Source organism: Zychaea mexicana (genome assembly GCF_025766255.1).
Source record: "Zychaea mexicana strain RSA 1403 chromosome Unknown BDB00scaffold_66, whole genome shotgun sequence".
In the NCBI taxonomy this organism is placed as follows: Eukaryota; Fungi; Mucoromycota; class Mucoromycetes; order Mucorales; family Lichtheimiaceae; genus Zychaea; species Zychaea mexicana.
The window spans coordinates 198874-214748 of NW_026516729.1; the positions used below are offsets into that span (position 1 = coordinate 198874).

Sequence of the window (15875 nt, forward strand, 5' to 3'; positions counted from 1 at the left end):
GTTGGAGCTGAAGAAAGAGGAGTATAAGAGAAAGCAAGAAAGACAGAAAAGAAGAAAAAAGTGCATCAGTTTGTCAGCTTTTGGATATCGAGTGGGAAGAGGAAAGAGTATGTCGAATTGTGATGCAATAGAATATAGCTGATACATAACTCACACCAGCCATCATGAACACGATTAATTGAAAGCATGACTTCTTGTGCGCATAAAGTGATACCCATTTTAATCTTACAACATGAGGTTAGGTGTCATCATTAGCACCAGAAACTGTGCCATTTACTGAAAGCACTCAGATAGTGTTGTTTATAGAATTTATGAGCAGTATGAACAAGTACTTCCCACAGGGTATATATCGCATGGCTGACTTCAAGTTTATATTTTTAGCATTAATATGTAATCCTCTAGCAAATAATACATCTACTTGTATAATGTGTATATCTGTGCCATTTGTTGCTATTACCATCAAAGTGCGAGTTTTCGAGTCTTATTGGCTTAGGCTTAGTGTCCTGATACATACAGGACAAAACCCCTCCATCTCCGCAACGCGGGCAAGCTGTATTCGGAACATTCTCCGTAGCTTCGTGTATGCATAAAAAAACCGGTTTGCTATGGGCCTCGATGCCGAAACGAGTACTGACGATGTGTCCAAAACTGGTCATCAAGTGAAGGAGAAGCCAACCACTCTATTAATGCCCGAATCTTCACTCTATCAGACTCTGGAATGTGGGCCGGACGGCCAACCTGGTGGAATTCTTATAACAAGTCTTGGACAACAGGTCATTCCTGGGCTTTGGATCGGTGGCTACAAGGCTTTTGAAGATCGTGCATTCTTACGCAAAAACAAGATCGAAGCAATTCTGACCCTTGGACATTTTAAGCAACAGTACCCGCCCGAAGAGTTTAAGCATGAGGTAAGTTTTATTTTTCTGGATATATTACTATGTGTGTGAGGGCGGGTGTTGACAAAAAGTGTACACTTGTTAGTAGCAGTACAGACATTGATATCAAAAATCGATAGATCATACCCATTGCCGACAACCGAGAGGCGAACATTATCCAATTCTTTCCCATTACAAATAACTTTATAGAAGAGGCATTTGAGTCAGGAAAACGGATATTGGTGCATTGTTTGGCAGGAGTGTCGCGAAGTCCAACAATTGTTTCGGCGTATTTAATGAACAAGCGTAAACTGCATCCCAAAGCAGCATTAGCTATCATCAAGCAGACACGTCCATTTGTAAACCCTAATCAAGGCTTCATGAATCAACTACGGCTATACCGGGAAATGGATTACACCTTTGATCCTTATCATCCGGCGTATGTGGCGTACCATCAGCAACACCCGATTGACGCGGCACACGTTGGGCACGAAGGAGAATATGTGGAAAACACAGTGCCTACGGTTTAGAAAAACCTTTCTCGCTACTACATATGATTTTTTTTTTACATTCATTATCTTTCTGTAGATGTAGTTATCTTCTTTTGCCTTCTTCCTTTGTAAATATCAAAACATTGATAGAGATATTTTATATATAAGGTGGGATATCTCCTCTTCGCAAGGAAAACTTTGTGGTTAAGCAAAGCGTGCTAATCGGAAGGAAATAAGCATAAGTGGGAGAGAACCTTTGACCTCCACGCATGAAAAGAAACAAGCACTACATGTCTAAGCAGCAGCACATCGCCATTTTCGTTTTTATGTTTATATGAGTGTTTTCTCACGAGACCAGGCTGACAGCCACCACCTACCTACTTTTTCACCACCCCTGATAATACATTGTGCATATATGAAGGTGGCGCTGGTGACCGGTGATCTCACCCCCGCTTTATCCTTTCCCTCGCTCGTCATTTCTCATTTTTTTGTGGCTGGAATGAAAATCGCTGCTGTTCAAGTAAGATTCGGTTGTCGACGGGCAGAACGATTCTTTGCAGTGATAAAAAGAACTCAACGCCATTTGTAGTATTACGTTAATCACGAAGACAGGTTTTCCAACTGGGATCGCATCACTGCATTTGTTGAAGAGGCAGCCAAAGAGGGCGTGGACTTGTTAGTATTCCCTGAGTAAGTTGACAATTGGTAATTCACAAGGTTGATAGAGGGAGGGAGGGAAAGAGTAAGATGAAATCATTGACTATTCAAGTAAAAAAGATATTCAATTGGCGGCCCAGTTCCTATGTTGGCTTTGGACAAGAGCGCGTGCGAACGATACTGCCAACTTGCCCTTACACATAACCTTGATATTGTCGCAGGCACCATCGTTGAGCGTGATCCAGACGATGGACAAATCTATAATTGCTGCTATTATATCAGTAACGATGGTACTGTGTTAATGGAATATCGCAAGGTTCATCTATGGCATCCTGAGCGAGACCATGTGCGTCGAGGTAAGGAGATATATGCTTATAACATAAATTATATTGCTCTTTTTGTTGGTAATGCTTATAAAAAAAGCGAGCAACTAGGAAACCGTGGATTCGGTACTGTAAAGAATCGGTTTGGTATCACTGTCGGTAAGGTGACAGTAATTAAGTAGTTGTACTAGCAAACACGCCATCTCTGCTAACGATGTTATACTTGCTCAAAAGGTTTGGCAATCTGTTGGGATATTGCTTTCCCTGAAATTTTCCGGCACATGGCCATGGAAAATAATGCTCAGCTTATTATTGCACCAGGTAAATTTCTCATGGCAAAAAGTCCTCATTTGTAAAGTGTTGAGAAGGTCATGTATATATTTATTACACTGAATCTTTATCGTTCTTTTTATCTGCAATAAGCGTACTGGGTGTTAGAAGACGCTGGACCGAAAAGCTTGAAATATGACCCGCTCAGTGAGGTCAAGTTTCTTGATTCTGTATGTACGGCTCGGGCCTTTGAAAACGAAATTTGCATGGTATTTTGTAATGCAGCGGATGCCGCGGAGGGTCAGAAAAAACCGCCATCGGGTGCCCTGGCAGGTTGTACACAGATTACAGTTCCTTTCAAAGGCTGTGTGGCCCATTGCAAAAATCGCACAGAGGAGATGATCATTGCTGATATTGATGTGCACGAGCTGACAGCCGATGCAGAAGCTAATTATAAAATCCGAAAGGATTGGGCCGAGGGCTACATATTTGGTGGCAAATCCAAGGATGAGGTTGAGACAATCATTCCCTAAAGTTGCATGTGAATAGATGCATAATAATTATATTTGAATACGAAGAGGATATGTACCTATTTCTGTTAATAAATGATGGTAATCAATATAAAGCAATTGTGTATATTATACACTTCTGATACATCATTTCCAGCTTCTGTAGTACCTCCCTAAGTTTGCATCGTCGGATAACATCATGCTATAATTGTAGATGCACCGAACTTCCTGGCTTTTCGATGAATCAAACGGTTATCGCATGTTTTCACTCTTATAAGCTCAAGCAGTGATGATGAGACGACGCAATCCTTGCTTGGTATCATGATAAGGGCCAAATTTTTTTAGGAGAGTGAGTATGGTTGTTGTGGTGTTGAAGGATTAGCGTTGAGGTTATTCAATGAAAAGGTAAGCAGAAGTTCATGAATGAATCAACAGATTCAAAAATTCGACATTTTTCTGTTTAATCCTGCTATACAAAAATCTATAGTACGATGATTGCATGCAGCTATCACTAGGTAAATTTCAAACAGATGGATGATGCCAGTAAGATCACATATAGCTCCATATCACCACCACGACCCACCGACAAATTAGAAAACGTGCAACAAAGAATGCAAGATTATAAGTAAGAATGACAAGAAATCAATGCATCTTTATTTAGAAAATATACTGTAGAGGACAATAGTTCATAGAAAAGACAAATGACAGTTTGGTGTGTTCTTAGCCGACATGCCACACCTATACTAATTTTATTGTACCTTACCAAAGGAAGAAAACCAAACAAACTAGAATATTCAGCTTGCGAGCTCGTTCACCATTCCTGCATTCCTTATATATCTTGTATTTTCTTGTTAAAAATTCCAATGCCCTGTACTTGTGATAGTGCTAATTAGTTTTCTTTTATTGAAGCAAACATGTTGGGAGACAGTAGATTATTAATGAACGTGTAAGGGTAACGGCCGACTTGAAAAGTGTGGGGCTTCTTATACCGCAGCTAGCTTCTTATCTTGTTGTCAGTTGTACACAGCCTCAATGTACAATGACGGTTTTGCAGGGCGTAGATATCAATTACAGCGCCCTGTTGTAGCCTCACAGTGCCTGCTTTTGATTTGCGGCCAACCAATCCAGAATATCATACTAAAGCTTAATCTGTTGCCTTTGCATCGACAGCAGTGCATTATTTTCTTTGACCCGTCTCACCGCAAGATTACTTTATACAGAAATTACAAAAGTTAAACCACTTTCACCGAGATCATCAATTTGATAAGCTTAGGCACATGTAAGCAATTTGACACTTTTTGAATTGAATACGACATTTCTTGTTTATTAAATATAAAGTACTGTTAGGGTAAAAAGTTACTTTGTAGCCATCGGGCATGACATCTTAATGTCAGCGAATAGTAGATTTTAAACAAAAAAAGCTAGTGAAACTTTATGTGAAGTATATGGAAAATGTACAGGGGCATATGCGAATACATAAAAGGCAAACAAAAAGTAAAATGAACCAGAAAAGCTCTACATATGTGATTGTTGATTGAATTAACATGATAATGAAAAGAAAAACAGGTTTGTCATGAACTATTGTTGTCTGTTTACTGGCGCTTGTTGACATAGACCTTCATTCCATACTTCATGGGCAACGTTAAAGAAACCTAGAAACGTACCATCATTATGATTGTTAGCTTTCAATGAAAATGCACCGCTTTTGTTTTTGTACTAACCTGGTAAGTTATGTTCTGTCCAGGAACAATGGTGAACTCATAGCGTTTCACGAGGAAAACGATGGCTACAATTGCTTCAAGTGTTGCTAAGTTTTGCTTTAAGATGTACGTAATATCAGTTATGATGCATCACTAAGTAGCGGAAAACTGCCAAAATTTCTATAAAGTAGCTTACTCCCAGACAAATTCTTGGTCCTGCATGAAAAGCTGGCCATTGACCTTGACTTTCACGACGAAGTTCACCCTGAGGTGAAATCCAACGTTCAGGGTTAAACTGCTTAGCGTCCTTCCAGATCTGCTCGTTGCGGCCTTGTGCCCATGGCGACCACATTACATAATCTCCCTTCTTAATCTGAGTGCCATCAGGCCAGATATCGTCTTTCAACGCGTACTTTTGATTGCTAGGGACAGAAGGATGAAGACGAAGTACTTCATAGAACCTAATTTTCGTTGTAAATAGAATTTTCGTTAGCTTTTTTTGCTGGTATATAAGAGTACTAAGTCCCAATAATACAATTTCTGTGCCATAAGTAATTGTAAAAAAGGAGCGGAAGTAAACGTACACTGCATGAGCATATTTCATATTTTTGATAGCTTCGTAAAGAGCAACAGGATCGCGTTCCATTTCAGGCGTAATATATTCATTTATTTCGTCCAGCAGCTTGTTCTCGATACGGGGATGGTTGCACAAGTTATAGAACGTCCATGAAAGGGCTTGAGCGGTAGTGTCACGACCGGCAATGACAAAGTTCAAAATGATGTCGCGAAGCTAATGATGTAATGGTTAAGGCATCTTAAATATCTTTAAAGAAACAACCCTGTAAAAACCGAAAATAAAGAACATAATTCCGATATGAATAGCTGCTTACCTCTCTGTTGCTCAAGGGTTCACCAAACTGGTTACTTGCACTCATAAAGCGGGACAGCAAGTCCCTGTGAGTCTCACCGTTGGCAATTTGAGCACGTCGACGATCAATAACGTCATCTGCAAAGGAGTCGACTACCTTAAGATGATCCGAGATGGACATCTTCCATGGCTGCAAGATGCTTTGCACGGTTTCAGTAATACGCCAAACAGGATTGACAAAACGTTGGAATGAATTTGCTTGGCAGACATCAAAACTGGCAGCAAACGGTACTTTATCTTCGCTGTCCAAGGCATTTAATTGTGCACCAAAGCCCAATCTAATATCAAATTTAGACGTACACAACGATATAGTTCGTTAGATAATTTATCTTCTCATAATTCATGCGGTTTTGAATGCTGAAACGATGATGGCAACAACAGAACCAGTATTACAAGCACTTTGCAGTTGCACTTACAGAATGAATGAGTCCAAAGTAAATTTGAACATAATGTCGTGAAAATCAACAGGCTGACCGCTTTCGCATGCTTTGTTGAATATATGCTCGTTCATGTAGTCGATTTCTTCGACGAAGACTTTCGTGAATTCATCACGGAAATTCTTGACGTTGAAAACAAGACTAGCTGTCTTTCTTTGATACTTCCATTGCTCGCCTAATTAGTTAAAGAGATAATATAATACAATGAGCATGGTGACTTCTTGTATATTCGTTATGCTTTGTTTTGTCTTCTATACGTACCATTAGCATTAAAAATACCATGGCCAAATAGGTCTGTTGTAGCACCATGGAATTGCGGACCCTTGACGTAATTTTCAAAATTATCTGGCACAAAGTTAAATAATGCATACTTAGTTTTCATTAAGAAGAACTGGTAGCTGTTTTGCTAGAGAGCAGTGTAGTGTAACTTTTTACCTTTAAGTATATGTTCGACGTTTTTGGGGTTGATGGTTATAATAGTACGAGGGATGCCCAATGCTGAGGTCGTACTACATCATATAATGGCGCAGGAAAGATTAATATCCGGTTTGATACTTTTTGACAAGTAATAGATTGGATAATATTTTATCATACGTTGTCAAAGCACCCGTATTTTCGAATCCTGCCATAAACAGCTCGTGCATCTGTTCCTTGTTGCCAACAATGCTAGGCAAGCCGCCAACCAGCGGCCAGCCAGGTTGTCTTACAATGCCTTCACGGTGTTCGTCAAAGATAGCTCGATCAGGGTACTTTAAGGCTAATAAACCGAGCACAGCAGCCGTCGCACCACCGACCACCCCAATCTTTTGTAGTATTGCGTTATTTTTTCTATCACCGAAAGCTGACATCGTTTGTTGTTGTTATCGTTGTTTGACGTCGGATGGTGGGAAGTAGTTATGGCTGTAACCTGTTGTCAAAGAAGGAAGGTCTGGCAAGAGATGTAAAGTAACAGCAACACGATCAAAATTGAAAAATAAAGAAGAAAGTTTCTCTGTGCTTTTATAAACTTACCTATCGGTGATCACGCATGTTATGTACTGCCAGAACGTTACACGAAATTTTACCCCGCCTTTTTCATAGATTGCGTTAACAATCGCCAAACGTATAGAAATGAAGTAGCCGATCTATCCTATATGCTATAGACGCGAGTATTTGGTAAGAGCAGCCCTATCAATCTGTTGTCATCACAACAGTGCTTTCTTGCTAAATTAAAAAAGAGCTTGTTGCATTATTCGTCAACAAAGTAAAGAAATTCTTTCTTATTTTTGACTGAATAAGCGTTAAAGTTACCGTTTTGGAATAAATTTCATTGCTAATGCGGTAAACAGATTCGGGTTGGCACCTAATCAGAGGAACATCTTTTTTAATGCATGTGCGCATAGAAACTCGGTTTGCCCGTTTCCCTTATTCCTGACTGACAGGAGACCCCGCATGCTTTCTAAAAAGCCGCGATCATGAAATAATAGCTCCTCCCTTCCCGCTTACAAAATCACTTTTTAACTAAAAAGCAAGTATCAGTGTATTCGGTATGAAATAAAGCATAAACGCATGCTATAGCTCAGATCCCCAGCCAGAAAGAAGAAGCACAATTGTTTGCCCCATCCATTTCTTGATTTTGTCCTAATGTGTTTCAAGCCCAACATCCGTATATCTACGCGGGGCTTGTTCCATCTTATAGCTCCCAACTTGCGTTTCTAGCAAAGATAAAATGCAGAGAGCACCGTAAATGAACATATATTGAGTCAGGGGCTTCGGTATCATCTCCGAGGAGTTCTTTTTGGTTCGGAACATCATGGTGTTTCTACGACAACAGCATGAATGATCACATAACCGTTTATTGGCGAAGAAAATATAAAAATACGCTTATGTGGTTTGCTTGCGTGTACAGTGCATCTCATGTATGCTTCTGTGTGCAACAGAGCACCATCATCTCGCTGTTTAGTCTTTAGTTTTTACCGAGTTTCATACCGAACTTTCTCGTTATGCTCATGGTGCTTTGTCAGACTGCATATCCCCATTCCATCACGCAGCTAAGTTGACAACGACCATCTTTCACATGTTCCATACAAAGGGTGTTTTTTTTTGGCAATTTATCAGAAGGGCTGATAAAGAATACAAGAGGGAGGGCTCCTTGTCACAATACTGAAAAAAGTATATAAGCAATATCGTCACAAGAGTCTGTTGTTTTGTAGACGATATTGACAGCGTGATGAAGTGGGAGAAAACACGTGACGATTACCGCCCTCATGCGGATGCTTCCCTTGACAATTTAGCCCAGCAATTACCGGCAGCATTTTGTTAACGCAAAATCCTTTTTGAAACAGAAATGTTGTTTGTTAATGAGAGCTACAGTAACGGTAACAGTGGCAGTTTATTAACTGATCCAATTTCCTAGCATCCCCCACGCTGACAACCCTTATTTAGCATGAATACAGAGAGCGCGAATCCTTGTGTGGTTTCCTCTTGATACCATCAACTATGTAATATTCATCTTTGTAGAGCTTCGTGTCGTAATTGTGACGTATACCAGTGTATACACCATCCCACTTACCCGTTCGTTCCTAATCTTCATCATCTTAAAAATGTTCAAATATTTGGCAAAAAAGCAATCGTAGCTTTGATATACATATGAAGACTGCATAATGACAGCTTTTTTATCATCACGAATAAATCCTTGGACTTTTTATGCTTCTAGGCCTCTAACGTTCAACAGAGATAAAGAAAAACGTAAAAACTGTACAGCAAGCTCTTTAAGCAGACTCCTTCAAGACCTCCTCCAATTTAGCAAGCAATGTCTCGTTCTCCTGCTCAGTACCAACGGTAATACGCAAACAGCCAGTGCAGCCATATTCCTTGCCTCTGAAGCGAACAACGACGTCCCGTGTTTCAGCCAACAACTTGTATACCTTATCAGCACGAACGTTGCAGGGCTCGCTTTGACCGTTGAGGATCTGAACCATGATAAAGTTGGAATCATTTGTGCCAAGGATTTTGCCAACGCCAGCGACAGGAAAGTTTTGTAATTTTTCCAACAAGACGTTGCGTTGTGCCAGCAATCTCGACTTGTATTCTTCCATTTTAGCGAGACCTTCAGGCGATAATGCGTCATAGGCGATTTGGGCACTGGGAGTACCGATGTTATAAGGTGCTTTGGTGTTGTTCAAAATCTGGATGAGATCTGGGTTTGCAATAGCAATACCCAATCTAACATTATATTAAGCAGTGGTCAGTTCTACGTGCTTACATATAGTACTGTGGTGTGGATTATTTTTTAGATTAACTATCTCCCCTTCTTCTTTCTCTTCTTACCTAATACCAGCCAAACCAAAGCTCTTGCTAAGTGTCTGCATAACAACAAGGTTGGGATACTTGTCGACCCAGGTACCAACAGATCCGTTCTCGCCAGCGACGAAGTCGACGTAGGCCTCATCCACAACAACGATACCCTCGTAGCCAGATTCGAGCACCTCACGGATGCTATCGTGTTTCAAGCAAGTGCCAGTAGGGTTACCGGGCGAGCACAAAAAGATGATCTTGATGTCTGGGTTGGCTTTAACACATGCGGCAATCTAAATATGCTTCTTTTGTCAGTGCTATCCTATCCTCCATATCCTTTCTACTGCTGCTGTTGTCATATCATTTGTAGAGAATAAAAAAATTACATCGTCTGTGCGCAATTGGAAAACACCATTTTCGACATTGAGGTTGCTCTTGACTACTTGAACGTCGTTAATTTGAGCGCAGACGGAGTACATGCCATATGTAGGAGGAGTGATCAGGATCTTGTCCTTGCCGGGTACGCAACAAATTCGGATAAGGAGATCGATCACTTCGTCGGAGCCGACACCCAAAAACAAGTTATTGGTAGATTGGAGTTGGCGAAACTTGACAAGTCGTTCCTTGACACGGACATGGTAAGGATCGGGGTATCGGTTGAGGTCGCCTTCAAGGTCTTTGACAAGAGAAGGGCCATAGGCATTTTCGTTGGCATCCAGAAGAATGCCTGCATTGTAATCGTCACGAGCGCATCGGTATGGTGTCAGGGCCAAAATGTTGGGACGGATAACTTTTTCGAGGGAGAATGGCATATTGTTATTTTTTTGTTGTGTTGGCAGTATACAGTGTATGTTAGAAGGAATCCTTCGGACTGATGCTGGTTTCATTTTTACGCACCCCGAAATCCGGTCGTGACTCACGAGCTGTCCAAAAAGCTGTAGTGCATCCTCCACGCATTACTCATACTTACTGCCAACTGCCACCAGTTCTGTACATGGATTGAAGGTTATCAAATTTAATATACATGATCTCGTTTAATTCTTGATGCTATACCTCTCGATCCTCTTGTTGCTGTCATCTACATCCCGTTGTATCAATGTTATATATCCCGTATCTATGAGACTCTGAGGTTGTTTCACAACACAAATCCTTCTCAGATTTAGAAAAATATTTGATAAGGACACAGCTATCGTTAGATACCTCATGTCATTGTCATTTACAAACTTTAAGTCATGTGTTACTGTAGTGATATAGGTGAAGAAAAATCTTTGCTCTTAGCTGTATTACTTGTTGAACCTAGGCTTGCAAAAGCGCATGCTCGACTTATAACACACGGATGAATACTGCTGCACGGGCCAGTCTAATTCCCAAAGTAATGTCAAACTAGTACATTTTCAGCAGCTGTTAAAGGTGCGTGTCCCCGATGCATATTATTATGCGTACGGTGATGCGAATTCTACATTTTTTGTCTCTTCGTGTATGTGCTACTCGCTTAAATAACCGTAGCCTACTCAATTGATGTCGTGAGAAATGCAAATCTGCAGTGCAATTTAACCAATAGAGGCTTTAAAGTGATATCTTCGAAGCAAGTATACAGCTTGATGTCTCCGCAGTTGGCGATCCGCAAGGCGTATGTATATTTGGCCACCGTGTTCCGGTGTATCACTGAACATGCCGCTTGAAGGGAACCTCATTGACTGCACTATCCATCCTGCTTCTGCGACTGAGAGGCAACTCGAGGTTGGGAAAAGCTGCTTTGCATAGCGCTTTATGCGTTGAACGCAACAATATGTGACCAATCTATTAGAAAATTACTATGTATATTTTTGGAGTAAAGAGTTGAGTAAGATACGCAAAGAAAACATAGACATTTAAAACCTCGTCGTACACGGGCATTCAAACTTAGTGCTGTGCTGCAATTAAGTGTCTGATGATATATGTATATTCATATAGTCACATATATAAAATACCTGTCGTGCTTTTCATATGATACTATCGTGGGGCCGCCGATGACAAAAACAACAACAACGCGTATACCACTATTTAATGTAAGAAACAATGTAGTCGCTCTTGGTCGTTTATCTTCAATGTTTATTTTCCGCCTACAAGCTACCGAAAATATACATGTGTGTTATTTACTTTACAATATTCTTAAATAGAATGAGCATGCTTTTCAGCTCCAGAAGGCCAAATAGACTCGATGTCAATCTTTGATTGTTGCTCTTCTTCCTTTAAAGAAGTGCGGAACTTTTCGCGCTGCTTGTCGACAAGCGCAGTGGATTGCGAAAATGTAGCAAGTGCATGGGCAACACCGCGGGCGTTGAGCAAGAAGGCATCATGGTTCAAGTTATCGATGGTATCACAGGCTTGGTGGTAGCATTGATCATAGGCGAGGCCAGCCTTACGGCCATACCGTTTAGCCTGATCCTCGGTCATGGGAACTTCTGCGCCGGTGAAAAGACCGCCAGATGGGATACCAACTTGGATCTATCAAATAAAGAGGAAAATGAACAGACAGGTAAATAAAACGTACTTGATGAATGTCAAGAGCTAACTAAACGAAGCAGTAGACTCACGAACGGGCCATAATCACTTCTTCCATCGAATTCAGAGGGATCATAGGGTTCTTTCTTGTCAGCAAAGAAATCTTGGAACAATTTTTCAATAGCAGCCGAACCAGGTGGACCAGCGAGCTTGCTGTCAGATCCATCGCCTTTTAATGATAGTGTTAGAGATCACATTGCTTCTATTAGAGATCCATATGCTGACAACAGTATATCATGAAACTTACCATCGTAGATACCTAGTAATTGTTGAACCAGTCAGTTAGTCGTTTAGTGATATAATCGGTATGTAAAGTTTTCTTCTGTAGATAGTCAGATATCTCAGGTCTTGTAAACACATACCGTTGACTGCATTGGGGCTACCTATCATGTCAAAGTTAAGATAGAGAGCGATATAGTGACGCTCCTTTTCGGACAAGTTATCAACGTGATGTTTTGCTCCTCTTTCGTATGTACGCGAACGATATTTTAGACAACGGTTATATACTTCAGAATATTTGACGGTGCTCTAGTACTTACAATAAACCATATCTAGATAGTAGAAGGAAAAAAAGCCAACCGAGATTCCGTTAGTAATGTTGAGCGAAAGCGAATTAGCTATTATCTTATTGATCAACATACTCTTCTGCGGTCCACCAGCAGAAGCGAACAGCGTTGACAGGTTCGACATCCCGAAACAAATGCGACAGCTCTAACAATGCAGCAGTACCAGATCCATTATCGTTGATACCTGGACCAGCAACTACTGAATCAGAGTGGCCACCAATGACAATCAGGTTCGACTTATCGCCGCCCTATTTTTTAAAACACGGCATGCAGAACGCGAACATTCACAGTCAATAAACACATTTAACAGCTTTATAGCAGCTACTCTCATGGAAACAGTTGACAGAAGCAACGTTTTGGTTAAATGTCCTTGTACCTTGGTTTCCGCAATGACGTTGTATGTGAGGCGTTCTTCGCGCTTTTCGACGATAGCAACCTGCAGCTCAACAATGCCTTGCTCCAGCAGCTGGATCAATTTTGCGCCATCTTCGTCGGAAATTCCGCCAGTCGGCGCACCGGGTGGGAAATCCTGACCCAGTGTTCCTGATAAGGAGCCCTTCTCATTGTTGTGGATGAGCAATGCGCTTGCACCTGCTTGCCCAGCAGCGTATGCCTTCTGGCCGAATGCACATGAGCCTCTAGATAAAAGGACAATCTTGTGGTTCACATCTGGATAGTCGGATGCCTCGCAACCAAAGCCAGGCACCAACGCGAGCTCGGCCGTAACTCCATCCAAGGGCGTACTCTCGGTGAAGGTCATCAGACCCACGGGTATTTCTTGCTCAAAAGGACTGACGAGCGTCACCTCTTGTTTGACCTTTTCAGTATAATTCAAATACATGGCTATTGTAGGAAATATCATGTCAATATTAGTTATTACAATTTTCGCGTTGCTAAGGGAAAGGAAGATTCTTCGCCCTTCTTATGGCTCCAAACTCTGGCAAGTAAAATAAAGGACTTACGTTCCAGCCAAGTGTGATACCCATCCTGAAGAACGGACTCGGCAATATAATGTAAAGTCGCGTTATGACCGCTTGAGCTGAAAACACGAGTGCCACCATTCTCATTAGCAATGGCTTGAAGTTTTCGAGAATGACGCAAGAGGCCGTCAACGGTCAAGCTGTCTTGGAGCTGATCAGTCAAGGACAATGACGACGTCTTAGAGTCCGGCATGAATGCGGTCTGTAACTCTACTGTCACCGAAGCAGGCATGGCCTCGGTGCACAAGAGCAACGCTGCAGCAGTTATAGTAAAAAGAGTTTTCCGCATAAAGAAAAAGAAGAAATGAATAAAAGAGAAGAGTCAGCAAGATATCTCCGGCTCTTTTAAAGTACACGGCAAGAAGCCCGTATTTGGCAGTTTCAGGAACTTTATTCCGAAACTAAGAGATGTTTAATTAGTGGAGTTGGGGAGGAGGCACAACTTCGGGAATCTTCATGTATGTAAACTTCTCTTGTGCAAAGGCTGCATTGTCCTCTGCTGATATATTTGATAACAATGATGCTGTATTATCAGCAGTAGATGCTGGTGTTGTCGTGCTTGAGCCAAATGCTGGACCGCCGCCAAATGCCGGTGCTGATCCTCCTAATGCAGATGTGTTTCCAAAGGCTGGCTTGGTATTGTTTGCACCCAATGCTGATGTGCCACCGAACGCTGGCCCGCCAGCGCCCAATGCTGAAGTACTGCCAAATGCTGATGCTCCAACTCCACTGCCCAAAGATGACGTGCTACCGAATGCTGATCCACCCGACCCAAGTGCAGAAGTGCTTCCAAACGCAGGTGCACTGCCACCAGACCCTAGTGCTGATGTGCTTCCAAAAGCCGGCGCCCCACCACCGCCACCCAATGCTGATGTGCTCCCAAATGCTGTTGCGCCAGAAGATCCAAGTGCCGACGCGCTTCCAAAAGCAGGTGCGCCTGAAGTCGATCCCAACCCTGAAGTGCTACCAAAGGCAGGCGTAGAACCGCTAGCTCCTAATGTCGATGTGCTTCCAAATGCAGAGTTTCCGAAAGCTGGTGCGCTGGCGCCTAGTGTGGATGTACTGCCAAACGCTGATGTATTACCGAATGTTGATGTGCTTCCAAACGCAGGCGCTGAAGATGTAGTAGTAGATCCAAAAGCTGAGGGTTTCGCACCAAATGCACTGTTCTGCTGACCAAAAGCTGATCCACCAGCGCCGAAACCAGCGCCACCAAACCCGCCACCACTTGCTCCTCCAAACGCACCACCTGTGCCTCGAAACGGTGCAAATTGCTTATTTGAATCGGATCCACCAAAAGCGCTGGTACTGTTGGTCTTTTCTTTTTCGTAATGCTGTAGTGCTGCACGTGTGTTTCCCAGGATTGCGTCCACCTGGTTCGACATTTCTTTGAGCTTTTGCTCGTGCTGTGAAAGCTATTTATGCGTAAGAGAAAGTATATGTTAAGTATGAATGCGTATACTATCTACACTACAACGTATTGTTCGCTCACGTACATATTGATTGGGGTTGCCTGACAATTGCATGCTAGAATAATACTGCAACCGATCTTCTTCTGGACTGTAATCAGTGCCTACCACCATATTGGGTTCTTCTTTTGCTGGTCCAAAGACACTCAATTGCCACAGTGGTCTTTCTTCTTTTAAACCAACTTTTAAGGAGCTTTCACTAGTAACAATTTTACAGTTAAGCTAAACAGAAAGATTCCAAAAACCGTAATCTTATATACACGTACTTGTATTTATCTGGTGTCCCGGCATTTGCTTGTCCTCCTCTGCCCCAGGATTGCTGATTCGGTCGGACGTGGTCAAAATTACAGGCATTGCCTCGATTGCATCGTCCTTCTTGGAAGAATTTACAAATAGCCATGGTGATATGTAGTGGTGATAAGGAGAGAGAGAAACTGCGGCATATGTTTTTTAGGAAAAAAATCTCAAGCGGGCTTCTATAATGCCAACCGAAATTTCGTTTGGCACTGCTTACCTCTTTTTGAGCACAGTTGCCTGACAGCAAAGCATGAAAAGTAACCTTTCGCGTGTTGTATGGCAACAGTCAGTCCTCATTCAATTGCATTCATTTTTGTATACTGAAAAGCAGGCTCGACGGATACATATGCTATACGCGAGTATAATATGAGCTAACAAAGTTAACATGTTTGTCGATCCGTGGGTGTTCAAAATCATTTACGTCTATATATGAGCCGGAATAATGGTAAACCGATACGACGGTTCGCACTTTAAGATTTTCGGATCTTTGACATGAGCACACGCGTCCCACGGTAGGGTGTGTCATATTAGCACACTTATCAAATCAAAGATA

At 41.9% G+C, this 15875-nt stretch overlaps 6 protein-coding genes across 6 annotated transcripts; 2 read left to right on the forward strand and 4 right to left on the reverse strand.

Annotated features, from left to right (window-relative positions):
* The first annotated feature begins 557 nt into the window (after positions 1-557).
* Positions 558-1665, forward strand: BDB00DRAFT_960543 (protein-tyrosine phosphatase-like protein). Its single transcript, XM_053129713.1, has 2 exons — positions 558-908; positions 1016-1665. Exons 1-2 carry the CDS (start codon positions 606-608, stop codon positions 1403-1405), a joined length of 693 nt encoding a protein of 230 aa, XP_052977088.1. The 5' UTR covers positions 558-605; the 3' UTR covers positions 1406-1665.
* A 21-nt stretch (positions 1666-1686) lies between these two features.
* On the forward strand, positions 1687-3245 carry BDB00DRAFT_836262 (carbon-nitrogen hydrolase). The gene is made up of 6 exons (XM_053124468.1): positions 1687-1886; positions 1956-2056; positions 2144-2379; positions 2458-2505; positions 2581-2667; positions 2770-3245. Exons 1-6 carry the CDS (start codon positions 1701-1703, stop codon positions 3147-3149), a joined length of 1038 nt encoding a protein of 345 aa, XP_052977089.1. The 5' UTR covers positions 1687-1700; the 3' UTR covers positions 3150-3245.
* A 1201-nt stretch (positions 3246-4446) lies between these two features.
* BDB00DRAFT_836265 (cytochrome P450) lies at positions 4447-7146 on the reverse strand. The gene is made up of 9 exons (XM_053124469.1): positions 6785-7146; positions 6626-6699; positions 6452-6535; positions 6170-6365; positions 5716-6031; positions 5410-5615; positions 5022-5286; positions 4847-4942; positions 4447-4777 (listed from the first exon to the last, which is right to left on the reverse strand). Exons 1-9 carry the CDS (start codon positions 7036-7038, stop codon positions 4718-4720), a joined length of 1551 nt encoding a protein of 516 aa, XP_052977090.1. The 5' UTR covers positions 7039-7146; the 3' UTR covers positions 4447-4717.
* Positions 7147-8804: 1658 nt separating this feature from the next.
* BDB00DRAFT_836266 (histidinol-phosphate aminotransferase) lies at positions 8805-10630 on the reverse strand. Its single transcript, XM_053124470.1, has 3 exons — positions 9853-10630; positions 9500-9759; positions 8805-9394 (listed from the first exon to the last, which is right to left on the reverse strand). The coding sequence occupies exons 1-3, from the start codon at positions 10351-10353 to the stop codon at positions 8941-8943; spliced, it is 1215 nt and encodes a 404-aa protein (XP_052977091.1). The 5' UTR covers positions 10354-10630; the 3' UTR covers positions 8805-8940.
* A 987-nt stretch (positions 10631-11617) lies between these two features.
* On the reverse strand, positions 11618-13788 carry BDB00DRAFT_874996 (M28 family peptidase; the record flags this gene model as incomplete). Its single annotated transcript, XM_053127285.1, has 8 exons — positions 11618-11953; positions 12043-12179; positions 12258-12269; positions 12373-12473; positions 12550-12561; positions 12652-12824; positions 12953-13419; positions 13539-13788. The coding sequence occupies 8 exons, from the start codon at positions 13786-13788 to the stop codon at positions 11618-11620; spliced, it is 1488 nt and encodes a 495-aa protein (XP_052977092.1).
* A 184-nt stretch (positions 13789-13972) lies between these two features.
* BDB00DRAFT_790066 (uncharacterized protein) lies at positions 13973-15425 on the reverse strand (the record flags this gene model as incomplete). The annotated part of the gene is made up of 3 exons (XM_053120921.1): positions 13973-14971; positions 15053-15224; positions 15292-15425. 3 exons carry the CDS (start codon positions 15423-15425, stop codon positions 13973-13975), a joined length of 1305 nt encoding a protein of 434 aa, XP_052977093.1.
* Positions 15426-15875: the final 450 nt, after the last annotated feature.